This window comes from Aotus nancymaae, unplaced genomic scaffold (assembly GCF_030222135.1).
Source record: "Aotus nancymaae isolate 86718 unplaced genomic scaffold, 86718_ANA_hifiasm-v0.15.2.pri h1tg000004l, whole genome shotgun sequence".
NCBI classification, from domain to species: Eukaryota; Metazoa; Chordata; class Mammalia; order Primates; family Aotidae; genus Aotus; species Aotus nancymaae.
The window spans coordinates 60,095,048-60,116,160 of NW_026988415.1; the positions used below are offsets into that span (position 1 = coordinate 60,095,048).

At 37.4% G+C, this 21,113-nt stretch overlaps 1 protein-coding gene across 1 annotated transcript; it reads right to left on the reverse strand.

Annotated features, from left to right (window-relative positions):
• Positions 1 to 258: 258 nt before the first annotated feature.
• Positions 259 to 19,625, reverse strand: LOC110567930 (spermidine/spermine N(1)-acetyltransferase-like protein 1). Its single transcript, XM_064384083.1, has 6 exons — positions 18,318 to 19,625; positions 14,849 to 14,900; positions 7,330 to 7,410; positions 6,541 to 6,642; positions 5,629 to 5,669; positions 259 to 4,046 (listed from the first exon to the last, which is right to left on the reverse strand). The coding sequence occupies exons 1-6, from the start codon at positions 19,623 to 19,625 to the stop codon at positions 3,876 to 3,878; spliced, it is 1,755 nt and encodes a 584-aa protein (XP_064240153.1). The 3' UTR covers positions 259 to 3,875.
• Positions 19,626 to 21,113: the final 1,488 nt, after the last annotated feature.

Consider the following 21,113-nt stretch of genomic DNA (forward strand, 5'->3'; position numbering starts at 1 on the left):
GGTACATGTGAAAAACATGCATGGTTGTTGCTTAGGTGCATACGTGGCAGTGTGATTTGCTGCCTTCCTCCCCTTCACCCATATCTGGCATTTCTCCCCATACTATCCCTCCCCAATTCCCCACCCCCCCGCTGTCCCCCCCACTCCCCCACAACAGACCCCCATGTATAGTGCTCCCCTCCCTGTGTCCATGTGTTCTCCTTGTTCAACACCCGCCTATGAGTGAGAACATGTGGTGTTTGATTTTGTGTTCTTGTGTCAGTTTGCTGAGAATGATGGTTTCCAGGTTCATCCATGTCCCTACAAAGGACGCGAACTCCTCGTTTTTAATGGCTGCATAATATTCTCTTTTTACTAATTTGTTTTCCTCTACTTCTAAATAGCTTTAGGACTTCTCTATCTTAAATCAACAATAACAAAACAAGACAAAAACCTTTCCTTAACTTGGCCTCTTCCCTTGAACTGTTTTTTCTCTCTCCTTCCTACGTGCTATACTTCTTTAAAAAGTAATTATTACTTTTTGACAAAAGTAAATATTCTTCCTTTTTTCCCCACTTTCAAGTCCTCTCTTAGTAAGTTGTGGCATTCTGGCCTCTATACCTACTTAATTTTTTTTTTTTTTTTTGAGATGGGGTGTTGCTCTGTTGCCCAGGCTGGAGTGCAGTGACACAAACACAGCTCACTGCAGCCTTCATCTCCCAGGCTCAAGCAATCCTCCCATCTCAGCCTCCTGAGTAGCTGGGACTATAGGCACCCAACACCATGCCTAATTTTTTTGTATTTTGGTAGAGACAGCGTTTCGCCACGTTGTCCAGGCTGCTCTAGAACCTCTGAGCTGAAGGAATCCCAACTCAGCCTCCCACAGTGCTGGGATTACAGGTGTGAGCCACTGCACCCAGCCCCTACTTGAATCTTTATGTCATTATTAATTCTTCACCACCACTCTCTCCTTGAAACTCACTTATTCCTTTGCTTTCTATTTTTCCTGCTTTTCTTATTCTTCATTTTTCTTCTCTTGCTCTGAATCCCTTAAATGCTGAGGCTGCTCAAGTTTCCTCACTAGTCCTATTTTCTCATTCTATATGTGCTCTCATTTTTATTTAACATACTTCACTGGTTTCAGTCCCCATTTATTTTATTATTATTCGTATTTTCAGCCCCCATATCCCTCTAGTGCTGTAGACTTTTATTTCTACTTACTATATTTACCTAACATCCATAGATAGGCCAATGTCAGTATGCCTAAAACAAAATTGTCTCTACCTCCCGCTCCTTGAAATCTATTCTACCTTCTCTAATCCTATCATTACTCTCCCTCAAGTCATAATCATCACTTTTCTGGGTTTCTATAATAGCCTTTGGGCTAATTTGCTTACCGTCAATCTTGCTCTCTCTCACTTCAGAATATGTCCTGCTTGCAGGTAACAGTAAACTAGTTAAACAAATATTTAATATTAGCTTAAGCAAAAGAAAAAAAAAAAAAAGAGCCTGTTTATAGCCTGGAATTTGGCAGTATAGGGTTAGGACATTGGCTCATTGGTGCTATCAAGGACCTAGACTTTTTCACTTTCCACTCCGTTCTCTACAGTATGCTGGTTTGTCACCTCATGGTCACAAGATGTCTGCTGTACCTTCAGGGAGCAGATACACATTCAAAGTAGGAAATAGCAGATAAAAATATGCACAAGATGCTTCTGACTCCCTTTTATCAGCAAAGTAAATGCTTCCTTAGAATCTCCTCAGAAGACTTCTGTGTATGTGTTAACCAGTACTTGTCATATAGCCACACACTTAGCTCAAGGAAGATAGGGAATAGGGAAATCATGTTGCTTGTCCCCTGTGGTGAGGAAGGCAAAGGTTAAGGGATTGGGAACAGGTGTTGAGTTTAAGCCCACATGCTGTCTGCTACCCTATACTTCTAACCCATTTGTCTGTTATGACATAGTTGTCTTTCTGACACCTATAATGGATAGTTGTCTTTCTGAAATCTTTAGTGGCTCATCATTGCCTGCAGAATCAAATCAGAACTCCCTAGTTTGATATACAAGGCCCTTCATATCCAATTCCAGCTTACCTTTAATCTATTTTCCCTCTCCGTACCCATCCTACTGCTACTGTGTATTATATTGTCTTTAAGACCTATCATTTGTTTCTTGAACATGCTTTGTTCTTTATTGCCTCTTTCTCTGCCTGTGCTAGTGTGTCCTCTCAAAATGTTCTTCCATCTTATCCCGCTCTACATTCTAACTTCCTACCCATCCTACAAGTCCAATTCCAGTGTCACGTCCCCTTTCTCAATCCTCCGGGGTAGAACTTAGATTCTCTTTTCTAGAGACAGAGTCTCGCTATGTTGCCTAGACAGATATCAAACTCCTGGCCTTGAGCAATCCTCCCACCTCAGCCAAACAGACATGAGGGACTGTGCTCAGTCTTTTCTTAAATTAAAGGTATATGATATGGCCAGGTGTGGTGGCTCACACCTATAATCCCAGCACTTTGGGAGGCTAAGGTGGGTGGATCACCTGAGGCCAGCAATTCAAGACCAGCCTGACCAATAAAGTGAAACCATGTCTCTACTAAAAACAAACAAAAAATACAAAATTAGGCAGGTGTGGTGGCGCATGCTTGTAATCCCAGATACCTGGGAGGCTGAGGCAGGAGAATCACTTGAACTCCTGAGGTGGAAGTTGCAGTGAGCTGAGATTGTGCCATTGCACTCCAGCCTGGGCAACAAGAGCGAAACTCTGTCTCAATCAATCAGTCAATCAATCAATGTACATAGTATGTCTTAGTTTTGATTTAATATGAGTATGTTTGAGATCTGATCCAAGGTTTTAAAAAATTGATTTCAAATACTGGAGATAAATTCTTAGGAGCTTACTTATGAAAAATTAGCAAGTGATAGTTGATATTTATAGATATGATACTTACACAATTTATGTAATTAATATTTTCTCACAGACAAGATTCCTTGTGTGTATGGCTGAATAACTTTTGTATAGTTTCTATGCCCATGAAATGCCTGGCAGATAGTAGGAATTCGCATGTTCTAACATGCTGGTTGCAGCACAGGACACAAAAGTTAGAATTATTTCAAAGGACTTATACTCTACTAGGAAAGAGAGAAACATAGAAATATGGTGTTGTATGTGTTATGTTCCCTAAGATAAGTACAACCAAAGCGCTATGGATCTTCGGAGATAAAATGTAGTTCTGGGATGATGTCAAGAAGGCAGTGGTACTTAAGCTGCTCGAGGTAGGGAAGCAACTTAATTGCTAGCTTTTCATAAGTAAGCTCTTCAGAATTTATCTCTAGTATTTGAAATGAATTTTTTAAGCCTCAGATCAATATATTCAAACACCCATATTTCATCAAATCTAAGGCATATCCTATACCTTTAATTTTTAAAAAATGCTGAGCACCGTTGCTTATGTCTGGGAGGCTGAAGTGGGAGGATTGCTTGAGGCCAAAAGTTTGAGACCAGCCTGAGCAACATAGCAAGATGCTGCCACTAAAGAAAAATGCTGCCAGGTGATAATTACATTTATCCCAACATCAGATATGTCAAATTGTGAAAAAGAAGCATCTTAAATTTGATGAAATATGGTGGGTAAAAAATAGCACAATGCTAAGTATAAGTGATTTTTGAATTATCTGCTCTTTTGGATTAGCACTACTACTAGCTATCAGAATCTTGATTTAGATAATGGAAAGTTGACTAGCTCTACAAAATCTGTTTCAAAATAAACGATCTGCACGAAAAAGAGTGTGATGATCACTTGCTGCATTGTACAACAGAGTCAAACTGCTGTTAGACTCAGGTGACATTCAAATGTTGGAAGCTATGTTGGGATGAGTTGTTACAAGGCCTCTTTCATTCTTCCTCTATGATTTTCAGGAGTTCTTCTCTGTTGAACTTGAAGAGACGCCAGCCCTCCTCAGAGGAAAGGTCTAAAGCCCCTCGACTAGTATAGTAGGCGATAGAAGACTGGTTCCAAATGACGACACGAAGGTGCATACAGCTACATTGGGTTCGGATGGCAATCTGTTTAAAAACACACAAGCAAATATTACTCTCATTTGAATGTATAGTCTTTGTCAAAAGAAACTATCATGAGAGTGAACAGGCAATCTACAGAATGGGAGAAAATGTTTGTAATCTACCCATCTGACAAAGGGCTAATATCCACAATCTACAAAGAACTTAAACAAATTTACAGGAAAAAAAACCATCAAAAAGTGGGTGAAGGATATGAACTGACAATTCTCAAAAGGAGACATTTATGCAGCCAAGAAGCATATGAAAAAAAGCCCATCCTCAGTAGTCATCAGATAAATGCAAATCAAAACCACACTGAGATACCATCTCACGCCAGTTAGAATGGCGATCATTAAAAAGTCAGGAGACAACAGATACTGGAAAGGATGTGGAGAAATAGGAACACTTTTACACTGTTGATGGGAGTGTAAATTAGTTCAACCATTGTGGAAGACAGTGTGGTGATTCCTCAAGGATCTAGAACTAGAAATACCATTTGACCCAGCAATCCCATTACTGGGTATATACTCAAAAGGATTAGAAATAATTTTATTATAAAGACACATGCACACGTATGTTTATGGCAGCACTGTTCACAATAGCAAAGAATTGGAACAAACCCAAATGCCCATCAATGATACTATGATAAAGAAAATGTGGCACATATACACCATGGAGTACTATGCAGCCATAAAAAAGGATGAGTTCGTGTCCTTTGCAGGGACATGGATGAAGCTAGAAACCATCATTCTCAGCAAACTAACACAAGAACAGAAAACCAAACACCTCATGTTCTCACTCATAAGTGGAAGTTGAGCAGAGAGAACACACAGACACAGGGAGGGAAACATCACACACCGGGGCCTTTTAGGGGTGTGTGGGGCTATGGGAGGGTTAGCATTAGGAGAAATACCTAATGTAGATGATGGGGTGAAGGATGCAGCAAACCATGGCACGTGTATACCTGTGTAAACTGCATGCTCTGCACATATACCCCAGAACGTACTATTTTAAAAAGTATAATCTTCGTTAACACATATATTTTATTGAGGGTCTACTCTATGCAAGACACTATGTGTGAATAATACTTCCAAATATAGCAGTTAACTGAAATTTTCTGTAGATATAAAAAAAAGTCTCACTGTTATGAGCTTTAAAACCCCTCTTATTAAAAGCTCAAAACTGATTTGCAACCCTTTGTTGTATAGAAAAGGTTTACCTACACAAAGAACACATGTTCTCACATGTTCCAAAATACAAGAAGATCTTGCTTTTATAGTCTTGTAATATGCATACTGTGGGCCTGTTTTATGAATAAAAATGCCTTCTAATAACCCTCCTGCTTACTTTCACTTGATAGCAAAAAGGGTGTATGGTGTGGTTGTAGATTATATGTAAAATCAATTTTAATTGAATATAACTCATATACTCTATATGAATCATCTGATTTGAAAATCCAGTTTAATTTGGGTGGAAACTTGAAGTATAGGGGTTATGTTCAAATGGTGTGATTAATGATTTATGCCCTGTGAATATTTATTGAAGAAAAGGTTAATATATAGAATATCAATACTAATTTAATACATACCTGACTTAGAATCTTCAGCATTTCAGCTCCGATACGTAGACCTTTTAAATAGACAATGCAAAATGAAAACTGAAAATTTCACTTAACCAGTTATTTGCTTTAGTTAAAAAAAATAATATCTAAAACTACATCTGGTTTTCGTATATTATTAATAGCTTGTGGAAACACAACTCATGAATGCTTTCATATCTCTTTTTCCTAATTGGAATGAGGTACTAAAGGTCATAGAAGAGTTTGGGTTTATTTTAAAGATCAGTGAAGAAGTGAGTCTTTGCCACTATTGTCTTATAACAGTATATTTCTTATCTATTTTTACTGAAAACCACCTAAAATTTAAAAGCATTTTTTTAAAGATAAAAGTATACCTCTGTGGCCAGGCACGATGGCTAACACCTGTAATCCCAGCACTTTGGGAGGCCAAGGCAGGAGGATCACTTGAGCCCAGGAGTTTGAGACCACCCTGGGCAAAACAGACCCTGTTTCTACAAAAAAAGAATGATCTGGGTGCTGTGGCACATGCCTGTAGCCCCAGCTACTTGGGAGGTTGAGGTGAGAGGATTGCTTGAGTCCAGGAGGTTGAGGTTGCAATGAGACATGATCACACCACTGCACTCTAGCCTGGGTGACAGCAATACCTTGTCTCAAAAACGAAATAAAATATATATATATATATATAGCCATGTGATAGCTTGGCTTATTCAGACCTTAAGAGGAGCTAATAAAATGTTTTTCTAATCTGTGACTGAGTCTTCACTGCATGAAAGAATAACTAGAATAGTGATCAAACTCATTAACTTAATTTAATTATAGCAATACGTTACATTAACTAAAACATCATATGTAAAGTCCTATCATTAAAATATGTCATTTTAATTTTTAAAGTATAGGTAATATCATAAGTTGTAGTTTTACCTTGGTAAGCTTTTGTGACATAAAAGTCCTCTAGATAAAGTACCTTACCAATCCGTGAGTCATATGTAAAGTAGTACATGGCAAATCCAACAGTCAGTTTGTCTAGGAAGATACAAGAAAGGGTGTAGAAAGGTTGTGTTGAATGTTCGCCAGGTCTTTACCCCAAAATTGAATGTCTTTTGGTGTTTTTTTCAACTATCAAAATAATAAATGCTCACTGGAAAAAACTACAGAAACGTATAATGTAGTGGGCATAAGTCCATTAAAATACAACCTTTAGATTATAAGCCTTCTTTTTACAGTGTGGCATATGATCTTTCAAAGAATTTTAGCCAGGTGCAGTGGTTCATGGCTGTAATCCCTGTGTTTTGGGAGGCCAAGGCAGGAGGGTCGCCTGAGCTCAGGAGTTTGAGATCAGCCTGAGCAATGTAGTAACACCCTGTCTCTACAAAAAAGAATTTTAAATTAGTTGGCCATAGTGGCACATGTCTGTAGTCCCAGCTATTTGGCAGGCTAAGACACTTGTGCAAAGAAGTTGAAGTTGGAGGCTGCAGTGAGCCATGACCATGCCACTGCACTCCAGCCTGGGTGACAGAACAAGACTGTCCCTTAAAAAAATAATAATGCTTAGACAAACATAAGTACATACCATGCATTTTCTTTAAAAAACTGGATTTATATATTCTTCTCTTCTGCTTAATAGTAATTATGTGCTACATAACAGTACTGTGTTTTCAGCATGAAAAAGGTATACTCCAGATTAAACTGGAGAAGAAAGATTTACTCTACCTGATGGATTTTGTTGACTGTTTGCTTCTGCAATCAGGCAGTAGAAAAGGGGAGTGTCCCCAAAGCCATCTCTGAGTAAATCTGAAATAACAATTCATATATAGTATGTCAGAAAGTTTATAGCAGAAAGAGGGAGATGGTAGATAGGAAGCAATAGGAATTTCTCTCTCCACCTGGATAGCAATTGTATTGGTGGAAACTGAAGTGAATATTTTGGAACTCTGGAGTTTATCTGAATGCTTGCAACTTACAGGAGATAGCCTGGCTGGTCAACTGCAGTTAATTTGGGTCAAATTCAGCCATCAATGAGGTGGCAGCTACCCAGCACTCAGCACCCTCTGCTCCAGTCCCACGGCAGGCAGCCATGGGAACAGCAACCTCTATTTCTGTAGCAGTTTGCTGGAGCAAGGGTGACCAATAAACATTTTGTCCTCAAAATACTGAAGTTCTGTTTTGGCTGTGGATTGTTACTCTTATCACTAAGGTGAGGACTTGGAGGTTAACCGCCATTGTTTCAACTCCCAGGAGCTGAAGTAGCTTCCAGGAGATTTAATGGAGCTGCCCCGTTTTGTGAGACATTTGGGAATTGAAAACACATATACAAGGGAATTTAGAAAGTCGCTATGTGTAACTAGAGAAAAATTGACAGGACCTAAGAACACATTAAGCTTTCAACTTAGGCTGATCCCTAACACAGAGACATCCTATAATGCTTTAAAAGAAACTCCATCAAATCCTTGGGGAAAAAGAGAGTCTGATTTCCAAAGTTGCCATAGTATAAGTTTCAAATGTCTCGCTTTTAACAAAAATCACGAGAAACAATGGTCATTCAAAGGAATAAAATACATTAACAAAAAACATACCGGAAGAAAGCCAGAGGTTTGACTTAATAAACAGCTTAAAACATCTGTCTTAAAGATGCCCAAAGAGATAAGACATGCCCAAATACAGAAAAATATATAAACAAAATGATAATATAAATATAAATTATAAAAAAAAATCCCTCCCTCTAACATTCTGAAGCTTGAAAGTAGAATAACTGAAATAAAAAATGCACTGTACTGGAGGGATTCAAAGGCATATTTGTATAAGTCAAAGAAAGAATCCATGAACTTGAAACTAGGCCAGGTGAAATTATTGAGTCTGAAAAACAAAAGGGATGAGGAAAAGTGAACAAAACCAAAAGTGTTTGTGAAACATTATCACCATCAAGTGGAGCAGGATATATCTTGTGGGACTTAACAGGAGGCGGAAGACAGAAAAAAAGAAAAGGAAAGAAAAAAAAAGGGAGGGAGGGAGGAAGGAAGGAAAGGAGGAAAGAAGGAAGGAAGGAGAGAAAAAGGGAAGGAGGGAAAGAAAATTTGAAAAAATAACAGCTGAAAACTTGTGGGACTTACAGGAAGGGGAAGACAGAAAGAAGAAAGAAAGAAAGAAGAGAAAAAGCAAGAAAGGAAGGAAGGGAGGGAAGAAAATTTGAAAAAATAGCTGGAAACTTTCAAACTCTAAGTAGGATACACCCAAAGAAATCCATACCTAGACACATTATAAGCAAAGTCTCAACAGCTAAAGAGAGGATCTTACACAGCAATAGAGAAGCAATTTGTCATATATGAGGGATCCTCAGTTAGATTACCATCTGATTACCCATCAGAAACCTTGGAAGCCAAAAAGCAGTGGACTGGCATTTAAAGTCCAGGGGGCTGGGGGAGTGGGGACTGTTAGAACTAAGAATTTTATATCCACCAAAACTGTCCTTCAAAATGAGGGAGAAATTAAGACATTCCCAGACCGCCCCCCACCAAAAAACTGAAGAAGTTTATTACCATTAGGCCTACCCAGCAAGAAATACCAAAAGGGGTTGACATGAAAGTAAGGTAGACGGTAACTCAAAGTTGTATGAATAAAGATGTCTGGTAAAGAGATATATGAGCAATAATAAGAAGTAGTATTGTAATTGTGTTTATACAGTTGACCCTTGAACAATATGGGTTGGAACTGTGCAAGTACACTTATACATGGATTTTTTCAAACACAGATCAAAAACAGAATATTCATTGGAGGAGAAACCCAAATATGCAGAGAACTGACCTTTCATATATGTGAGTTCAGTAAGACTCACTGCAGCACTTGACTATGCATGGACATTATGAAATGATAAAGGGGTTAATTCACCAAGAACATATAGCGTTTATAAATATACATGCATTGAACATCACAGTTCCAAAATATATGAAGCAAACACCGACAGAACTGGAGAAGAAGTACACAGCGAGACAATAACAGGAGATTCAATACCCCACTTTCAGTAATACATAGGACAATCAGACAGAAAAGTAGATGACTTGAACACTATAGACCAATTGCACCTAACAGACATATACAGAAAACTCTATCCAACTACAACAGAATACACATTTTTTCTTAAGTACACATGGAACTTTCTTTAGGATAGATACATTAGGCTACATGCCAAGTCTTAATAAAATTTAAAACGTCAAAACCACAGTACAATGATACTAGAAATCAAGAGCAGGAAAAAACTTGAGAAATTTACAAATATGTGAAAAGTAAACAGCACACTGTAAACAACCAATGGGTCAAAGAGGAAAGTATAAGGGAAATAGGAAAACACTTAAATGAATGAAATGAAAACACAAGAAACAAAAGCTTATGAAATGCAGTCGAAGTAGTGTTCAGAGAAAAAAAATTATAGCTGTAAATGCCATGTTTTAAAAAAGAATGATCTAAAACAATAATCTAACCTTATGCCTTAAGGAAGTAGAAAAGAAGAGCAAACTAAGTCCAAAGCTTGCAGAAGGTAATAATAAAATAAATAAAAATTGGACAGAGATAAAATAGAAGATAGAAAAATATGGAGAAATCAGTGAAGGTTGACTATTTGAAAAGATCAAAATTGACAGCTAGACTGACAAAGAGGATGCAAATAATTAAAATCAGAAATGAAAAGAAGGACATTACTGCCAACATTACAACATTGAAAGGGAATATAAGAAAATATTATGATTTATATAACAACAAACTGGATAACCTAGAAGAAATGGACACATTCCTTCAAACATACAAATTACCTAAACCTACTTAAGAAGAAACAGAAAATCTCAACAGCCCTGCAAGAGTTTGAATCAGGAATCAGGGATCTCCCAACAAGAAAAGTAAGGAACCAAATGGCCTCATCAGTGGTGAATTCCACCAAGCATTTACAGAAGAATTAATATTAGTCTTTCTCAAACTCTTCCGCAAAAAATGGAGAGACGGGAATACTTTGTAATTAATTCTGTGAGGCCAGCATTACTCTGATTCCAAAGGCATTAGAACATAGTTACAGGCCAATATTCCTTAATAATGTAGTTAAAAAATTCTCCACAAAAGAGCAAACTGACCCAACAACATATAAAGGGATTATTCACCATAATAAAGTGTGATTTATCCTAGCAGTGTAAGGGTGCACCAACGTAAGAATATCAATGTAATATATTAATGAAACAAACGGGGAAAAACCCACATAATCATTTCAATGAATGCCAAAAAGGCATTTGACCAAAGCACAGCACTTTCATAATAAAAGATTTCATAAAAGTAGGAATAGAGCAACATTCCTCAACATGATACAGTGTGCTTATGAAAACCGCATTATACCAATGGTGAATGCCTGAAAGCATTCCCCCTAAGATTAGGAACAAGACAAAGATTCCCACTTTCACTACTGGTATTCAACATTGTACTGGAAGTTATGGCCAGAGCCATTAGACAAGAAAAAATAAATAAAAACCATCCATAGACCAGGTGCAGTGGCTCACACCTCTAATTCCAACACTTTGGGAGGCCAAGGTGGGTGGATCACCTGAGGTCAGGAGTTCATGACCAGCCTGGCCAACATGGCGAAACCCCATCTCTACTAAAAATACAAAAATTAGTTAGGTGTGGTGGTGTGCACCTGTAATTCCAGCCACTCGGGAGGCTAAGGCAGGAGAATCGCTTGGACCTGGGAGGTGGAGGTTGCAGTGAGCCGACATTGCACCACTGCACTCCAGCCTGGTCGACAGAGTGAGACTCCGTCTCAAAAAAAAAAAAAAAAAAAAAAAAAAAAAAAATTAGTAGAAAGGAAAAATTAAAACTATCTTTATTTGCAGATCACATGATTCTATATAGAGAAAATTCCAAAGAATCCAAGAGAAAGCTCCTAGAGCTGATAAACAAATTCAGCAAAGTTGCAGTGTACAAGATCAACAAATAAAAGTAAGTTGTGTTTCTGTATACAGGCACAAACAAAACAAAACAAACAAAAACAAAAAATCAGTTAGGAGAGCAGTACCATTTACAATAACCCCTAAAAAAATTGAATACCTAGGAATAAATTTAATTAAGGAGGTTAAAAACTTGTGTTCTGAAAACTATAAAACACTGCTGAAAGAAACTGGAAAAGACCCAAAGAAATTTTTTTTTAAATCCCCTGTATATGCATAGGAAGGCAACATTGCTAGGATGCCAATACCATTAAAAATGATCTATGTATTTAATGCAGTCCCTATTAAAATTCCAACAGCCTTTTTCACAGAAATAGAAAAGCTGATTCTCAAATTCATATGGAATTCCAAGGGGACCCAAATAGCCAAAACAATCTTGAAAGCAAAGAATAATATTGGTGGACTCACACTTCCCGATTTTGTAACTTATTACAAAGCTGCAGCAATTGATACTGTATGGTAGTGACAAAAGGACAGACATATAGACCAATGGAATGGAGACCTCAGAAACAACCCCTCACATATCTGATCCATCGATTTTTGACAAGGGTGCTATGACCATTCACGTGGAAAAGGACCATCTTTCAACAAACGGTGCTAGACAAATGGAATATCCACTTGCGAAATAATGAAGTTGGACTCTTTACTTCACACCATGTGCAAAATTTAACTCAAAATAGATCAAATACCTCAATGTAAGTGCTAAATCTATAAAACTCTTAGAAGAAACATGGGAAATCTTCAAGACATTGGATTTAGCAATGATTTCTTGGATATAACACCAAAAGCACAAGTGACAAAAGAATAAACAAATTGGACTTTATCAAATTAAAATATTTTGTATGTGAATGGACAATATCAAGAGAGTAAAAAGGCAACCCATGGAATGGGAGAAAGCATTGGAAATAATATCTGATAAGGGATTAATATCCAGAATATATAAAGGACTCCTACAACTCAACAACAACAAAATAAATCAACTGAATTAAAAAATGAGCAATTATCGTAAATAGACACTTCTCAAGGAAGATATACAAAGGGTCAATAAGCACATGAAAAGGTGTTCAACATCACTAATCATTAGTGCAATGCACATCAAAACACGAGATACCACTTCACACCCACTAGTTTGGGTATTTAAAAAAAACAAAAATAAGTGTTGGTGAGGATGTGGAGATTAGAACCCTTGTGCACTGCTAATGAGAATGTAAAATGATGCAGCTGTTGTGGAAAACAGTAATTAGGCTCCTCAAAAAAAAACCCAAAATTATTATATGATCCAGCAATTCCACTTCTAGGTATGTGCCTAAAAGAATGAAAGCAGCAACTCAGACAGACACTTGTACACCAGTATATCACAGCAGCATTATTCACAATGGCCAAAATCTGGAAACAGCCCAAATGTATATTGATGGATGAATGGATAAACAAAATGTTTTATATATATATATATATATATATATATATATATATATATATATATCACATTGTATATATACATACAATGGAATGTTATTCAGTTTTGAAAAGGAAAGAAATTCAGATACAGGCTTCAACTTGGATAAACCTTGAGATATTACGCTAAGTGAAATAAGGCAGACATACAAAGACAAATATTGTATGTTTCCAGTCATATGAGGTACCTAGAATAGGCAAATTTATAGAGATAGAAAGTAGAATAGTAGTTATGAGAGCCTGTGGGGAGGGAGGTCGGCAATGAGGAGTTATTGTTGAATGGTTACAGAGTTTCAGTTGAGGTGATGTAAAGATCTGGAGATAGATACTGGTACTGGATGTATTGAATGTCACTGAATTGTACAGTTACAAATGGTTAAAATGATGCGTATATTTAATCACATTTTTAAAAAGTTTACAACAATAGGTAAGAGTAAACAAAAATCAAGTATCTCACCTGCCTCTATACAAGTACACAGGGACATTTTAAGATAAAAACAGGACTGAGGACATTATGAAATTGCTGCAATTTAAATATATACTGAAATTCTAAGGTAGAATGCTGGAGTATAGAAAGCATTTTGTTGTTTGCTATGACTGTTATATATTACCCTGAGCAGCACTTTTCTAACTACAATGAAATAGTGTAGGTGCATTATCTCAACATAGTACAGATTGAGTATTCCTTATCCAAAATTCTTGGGACCAGAAGTGTTTTGAATGTCTGATTTTTTTTTATTTTAAATACATGTCATATACTTACCGGTTGAGCATCCCTAATCTGAAATCTGAAATGCTCCAATGAACATTTCCTTTGAGTGTCACTCCAGTGCTCAAAAATTTTCTGACTGGAGCATTTCAGATTTCAGATTCTCAGGTTAGACGTGCTCAAATTTTTATGCTGTTTCAGTTAAAGTACTGCTTTCATAGAGTGTACATTACTTTCAACTTTGTATTTCTTACTATTTATTTTAAGCCAACAAAATTACTATTTAGTTGACATTCTGGTCATGTTAATTATCAAGAATAAGGACATAAGTATCATCACATAAGATAACTTATCTATGATCTATGCAGCTCAGAGTTCTATTTCTGACCAAGGCTCTAGGACTGGTTTGTTAAGGAATGGTGCAAAAGACTCCACAAAGCATCCCATAACTTCTTTCTGAATCTGTCACCCACTATTATAGTGAAAGCATTTATCTCCTTGGTAGAATGTTCTCAGTTTATTACATGCATTCTGAAGTGTTCAGCTTCAAGGAGTTATCCTTCATAAATTCGTCTAGATTTTGATAACTGTCTTCACCTCGTCTTTGCCATTTGTAATTTTATATATGTTAATAATCTTTTCTCTTCGTCTTCATATTTACTGCCTAAAATGTTCTAATTCATCACAAATCACTAGCCTATCCCATTAATCTTGATGACTATCAAAATGTAGTAAATACTTTGAAAATATTTTAAATCATTTTGCTTTTGTCAATTTCATTGTATCAAACCACTACCAACATACTGGGTGTTAAATTATACTTTTTTGACCAATAACACTCCTCATTTTACATTCTGAAACAGCTGAACTCTATTGCTGCTGTAAAGGTAGAAGATCTGTTAAATATCAATTTCGTACTATAAATGGGGAAAATATAAAACAGTGGAGCACTGACAAAGCTCTCAAATTTATGTCCTGTACGCGTTAGTAATGGTGTCATCTTTATGTACCAGGAACAATTGCTTTCACCTATCTAAGCAGTACTGTGTGTTTCTTTTTCTTGCTCTGAAAATACAACAAAACATCTTACCATCTGCTGTTAACTTCGTCGCACCTAGCACGTTTTCACAGGCAGCCAATTCCTGTTAAAGCAGATAAAACCTTCAGTTTATGATTTAGCAATAAATTATTAAAACTATAATCATCATAATAATTGTATTAAACATTTATTGACATGTGATGTCCTGGGCAGTGTTAAAAGTTAGTCAGACTTAATCCCAGACATCTAGAAACAAAATCTAAAACAGTAATGCAACAAAAGGAAGTATATACATTATTAGAGAGAGAGAGAGATTAACTATGTTGATACCTCACACATATGAATGTCAATTATCAAGGTTAGTAACCTTGAATGCAGCCAGAAACTGGGAAATAAAGCAAAAAAGGTTACTGAGCATTCAAGGCAGATGTTACAAAGTTAATGTATTATGAAGCTCATAGACTTTTCAGAAAAGTCTCTCAGATGTTGGCCTGTGAGATGTTTTTGCCAGTTTAACTTTAGGCTTTTTTATTGTGGCTTTTTACTATATCAATTTTTTTTTACATATTCAGATTATTTTCTTCATGGTTTATATCTCATGCTTGGAAAGGTTACAGAAAGATTCACTCTTGTTTTCTTTTTAAGTTTGTAATATTAATAATTGATTTGTTCAAATTTTTTTGGTGTAAGAAGTTAGGTAGAATTTCACCTTTATCTTTTCCTCCCAATTGCCCAACAGCACTTACTCAATAACCCATCTTGGCTGACTTGAAATGTCCCTTTTATCACACTACATCCTTATATACAGTCATCCCTTGTGATCTATAGGAGATTAGTTTCAGGACCTGCTCCTTCAATGCCGGGATACCAAAATCTGAGGGTGTTCAAGTCCCTGATATAGCATACTATTTGCATATACCCTATGTACATTCTCTCCTATACTTTAATTCATCTCTGTATTACTTATAATATCTAATACAATGTAAGTATTATGTAAATAGTTATACTGTATTGTGTAGGAAATAATGACAAGAAAAACTCTGTACATGTTCAGTATAGTTGCAATTTTCAATCCATGGTTGTTTGAATCTACAGATGCAGAAACCATGGATACAGAAGGCTGACTATATACTTAAGAGTCTGAACTCTCCATTCTGTCCCATTGATCTATCTTTGCACTAGTTGCCATAGTATTTTAATGACTTACAGTTTTATAATATCTGGTATAGATCATCTCCCCTTGTTACTCTTCTTTTCTGAATTTTTAACAATTTTTCTATGTGAAAATTTGAAGATTTTGACTGGAATTGCATTAAACTTTTTAATGGAAATAAGCTTTTAAAATATAGGAGGACAGCAAGAGCCAGATTACATAGAGCATTAGTAAGAAGATTCAATTTTATCCTCAAGACAACCAGAAGCTCAATGGAGTTTTAAGCATTTCGGCTGCTGTGAAGAGAATGGATTGGGCAGGGAGGACAATATTAATTCGATACCTCCCCTAAGACACTGTAAGCAACCTGAGGGCAGAGACTGTAATCCAAGAATCCTTATATCTTTTATACTACTTGGTATATAATCTTCCTCTAATATGCATTCAATGTTTGTACAATGAACAGAAATCAAATATTAATACTACCCAGCACCATCTGTGGATTGCCATGGTCCAAAACCACACTTTAAGGACTACCACAATAAAAAGCTTTAGAAATTCTGGGAAACAAGAAGTTATGGCTGCCTTGCAATGAAATGACTAGGTTCCCAAATAATGCTGCGATGTGGTGATTAAGAATAGTATAAAAGGAGTGCATATAGAGAATACTTTGAACAGGACAGTCAATAAAACCTGCAACACATGCAGCTCAGCAATTACTGTGATTGCAAACTCTAATAAATTCCTCTGCAAAGAGGGAATGTTTTGCAAATTTAGCAATGAACAGGAGGTAGAACGAATGGACATAAATTTTTAAGAAGCACATAAAGGTCAAAGCCAATTAATCATTACATACATGTATGTGAGACAGAGTAAGTAATTTAGCTTTTCTTTTATTTTTCCACAATGAATACTTATTAAAATTACTCCCAATAAACTTCTGATGTAATATCAGATACATGTGGCAAATTAAAAGGTAAATGTGGCCAGAAACCCTACAGATAGTTTCACTGAAATGGGGTAGTCTAGTGATATATTATTACCTTGGTGATGATGATGGACATCGCTTGGAAAGCTAGGACAAGTACATTTGTCCAGGTAAATAGATTAATTTTTCATTCAACAATAAATTTATTAATTGCCAACCAGGTGTCGAATGCTAGAACTACAAAAATCTCTTTAAAAGATGTTTTCTACCACCTGGAAGAATGTGAATCTGTAATAATATGTTGGGCATAGTATTTTGATGGATGATCTAATAATTCAGACTAATGTCAGTCAGAGAAATGATGTGAGAATTTGTGGAAACGGAATAGAATGTAAGCCATAAAAGGATAGATAACCCAATTCTTACAGATCTGTAACCAGGCCTAGAATTGCTTCAACAGGTCGATTTCACTAGAAAACTACAGGCATTTTATTTTGGCCATTAAAACACACTCTCCAAAGGGAACAGAAACTTGGCCCGACTTAGACAAGATTTATATATATTAGTGAGGAGATTAAAACATTTTCGTTATAAAACTCTTATGAGATTTGGATATCTATAATCTGTGCCTTTCTCCAGCCACATATTTACTCCATAAACAATCTGGTCTACTGCTTTATATGCTGTATATGGAATTGTGTAGGTTGTCCATCACATAAATGATTGCTTTCAGCACCACAGAACTTCAGCACGGTAACTGTGACTACTAGATAGCTTGTCCCTTTAATTAACTGGAATGATTTCCAAGGAAGCCATTAAAATAAACATTTACATGAGAAATATGTGACCAAATCCTTTGGCTTCTGGGGGCTTTCTGTGGATGGGCTTTAGTGATCAATGAACTGTCTGAAAAAGTACAGAAAATTTGTTGCATGCGAATATTGTTTTTGGGGCAGTTGATCATCAGTTTCTACAAATAGGTGTGGTCTTAGAAGCAATGAGACTCCCTACCCCAAAATCTTAGCCACTAATATCTGAAATTCTATCATTGGAGGTTCATTTGTTTAAGGTAAGCATTTCTTTTCTCTAAGATGCTCTTTTAAAGTTAAAATTTCCCCAGGAAAGAGAACACATTCAGTCCCTAAAATTTCTAGGAATTGGTTCTCCCATAACTTTTTGAGCCCCTTACTATATGCCAAGCAATTTATGCATAATCATTTTATGTTATTGGTTCATAACAACAATGTTTTGAAATATATATTGCTATAATCTTGGTTTTAGATCCAGAAAATGAAGAGTAAAGAAGTTAGGTAACTACCAGAGGTTATGTACACAGGTCATAACTAGCAGAGGCAGAATTTGAACCCCAACTATGCCTCCCTTACTCTTTTAGCCCTACACTAATGCCATGAGGCTCCACACAATAAAAACAGGCTTACTTCAATCAGACGTAAAATTTCTGAGCAGTCTTCGGCCTTTGCAGTTCTTATCTGTAAATAATCCATGCTTGTTTGCCTCATGCCCAGTTGGCTCACACTTGCTTGGCTCCTGCCTGGTTGACTCAGGCCTGGTTGGCTTGCAACTAATTGGTTCACTTCTTGTTGGCTCGGGCCTGGGTGACTCGGGCCCTGTTCACATATTCCTGGGCTTGGATGGCTCAAGCCTGTTTGGCTCTTACTCGATTGGCTAGTGCCTGGTTGCTTCATGCCTAGTTGCCACATGCCTGGTTTATTGGTGTTTGGTAGGCTTGGGACTGGTTGGCTGGTGCCTACTTGTCTCATGCTTCGTTGGCTCCTACCTGACTGGCTCGTGTCTAATTGCCCCATCACTGGAGGGCCTGGTTGAGATGGACCTGGTTGGCTTATGCCTGCTTCACTCAGTATCAGTTGGTTCAGGTCTTGTTGCCACATGCCTGGTTGGTTCCTACCTGATTGCCGTGTGCCTGGTTGTTTCATGCCAAGTTGGTTTATGTCTTGTAGGTTTGTACTTGATTGTCTCATGCCAGCTTGGCTCATTCTTGGTTGTTTCATGTCCACTTGTTTCGTGTCATATATGCTTGCACTCCATTGGCTTATGTCCGACTGGCTCTTACTATGTAAGCTTGAGCTTGACTGGCTTATGCCTATTTGGTTAGAATCTGATAAACTTAATTGGCTCGAGCCTGGTTCACTCACACCTGTTTGGTTACTACTTGATTCGTTAGTGTCTGGTTGCCTGGGGACTTGCTCGCTCATGCCTGGTTGACTGATATGTAGGTGGCTCCGGACTGGTTGGCTCAAGTCTGTTTGCCTTGTGTCTGGTTGGCTCATTTCTATTTGGCTTGTGCCTGATTGGCTGGTGCCTACCTGTCTCATGCTTGGTTGGCTCCCACCTGACGGGCTATCTAGTTGCCACGTCACTTTTCCACGCAAACCTGATTTGGTCTTGTTTTTTTGCTTCAAGCTTGATTTTCTGGGGCCTGATTGGCTTTGGCCTGGTTGCGATGGGCGTGGTTGGCTTAGGCCTGCTTCATTCCGGACTAGTTGCCTTAAGTCTTGTTGCAGCATGCCTGGTTGGCTTCTAGCTAATTGCCGTCTTCCTCGTTGTTTCATGCCACGTTGGTTTATGTCTGGTAGGTTTTTACCTGATTGCCTCACGCCAGCTTGCCCCATGCTTGGTTGTTTATGTCCACTTGGCTTGCACTCTAGAAGAAAGTGATCCTGGAGGAGTGTAACCACCAGCCCACCCTTGCGTGGTACCTGCGTCATAGTGCCGAAGTCACAATGCCAGTTATCAACGTGCCTACGTGCTCCCCCGTGTGGTGAGGGAGGGGCGAAGCAGGGCTCGCTTGACCACTTTATTTCATCCTCTCTTAAGAGTTTAAAATGGTGAAGAGGCTAGAAGGAGTCTCAGAACATATGCTCGGCACTCCCGAGTACCTGCTGTTTTACCCAATCCAAAGAAACTTGCCCTAACTCCCCTCCCTTTCCCTACACCCCATATTTCAAATAATTCAATTCCTATTTCCGTCCTGATTTTTCATTTACACTGGTAACTAATTGTCCTGATGAGGTACTTAAGTCTCGAATCCAGATAATACTTCTTTAAAAATAATCATAGCTGGGCTGGGCGCGGTGGCTCACGTCTATAATCCCAGCACTTTGGGAGGCCGAGGCGGGTGGATCACCTAAGCTCAGGAGTTCAAGACCTGCCTGGCTAACATAGTGAGACCACGTCTCTACTAAGAACACAAAAATTTAACTGGGCGTGGTGGCAGACGCCTGTAATCCCAGCTACTCAGGAGGCTGAGGCAGGAGAATCACTTGAACCCGGGAGGTGGAGGTTGCAGTGACCTGAGATTGCACCATTGCACTCTAGCCTTGGCAACAAGAGCAAAACAACTTCTCAAAAAAAATTTACATATATATTATGTATATAATATATATGTAAATATTTTATATATAAATATATATTGTGATATAATGTACATTATAATATATATTTAATATATATTATATTACAATATATTAAATATATATTGTAATATAATATATATTAAAATATCTATTAAACATATAGCTACAGCTACCATTTACTGAGTTCTTTTATGGCCTAGGCTCAGTGGAATGTATGTTACATTTTCTTGTTCAATCCATATCAACCCTATGAACCCCAATTCTGAGGAAATTGACTCAAAAGATTTGGTTATCTCCCCAAGGCTTCATAAAAGTTGGTTGAGAGCTTGCATTCAGACCCAGATCTATGTGACTCACTTTCCAGGCTTTTTATTATTACTCTGTCCTGCCTCCTAACCACATTCGACTCATTCTCCATTCTCATATCTGTGAGGTCAGGCATTTTGTCCTTTTACCTCTCCCCTCTGCAGAATTCATTCTCCCATCATTTTAACTGCTGGCTTACTTCCTCAACAATGTATATTATATAACTGGTTCTAATATTGTTTTAGATGGAATGTCTTTTATCTTTTAAATATAGCAGAGAACTTTAGTTGAGGCTGTTCTAAGTCTCACACTGTGTTAAGGGCTTTACATATGCATTATCTCACTTAATCATGAGAATAACCCTGTGATGTATGTATTGTTGGTCCCCATTTTACCAATAAACTGGAAGTTAGATTAACTAAGTTCCCCAAGTATAGTAAACGGGGAATGGGGGTGGGGGTCCAAGGCTCATCCCATAGACAGAAGCATTCAATTTAAAGAGCCCAATCACTATTAGGCCTATGCTGGCTATAA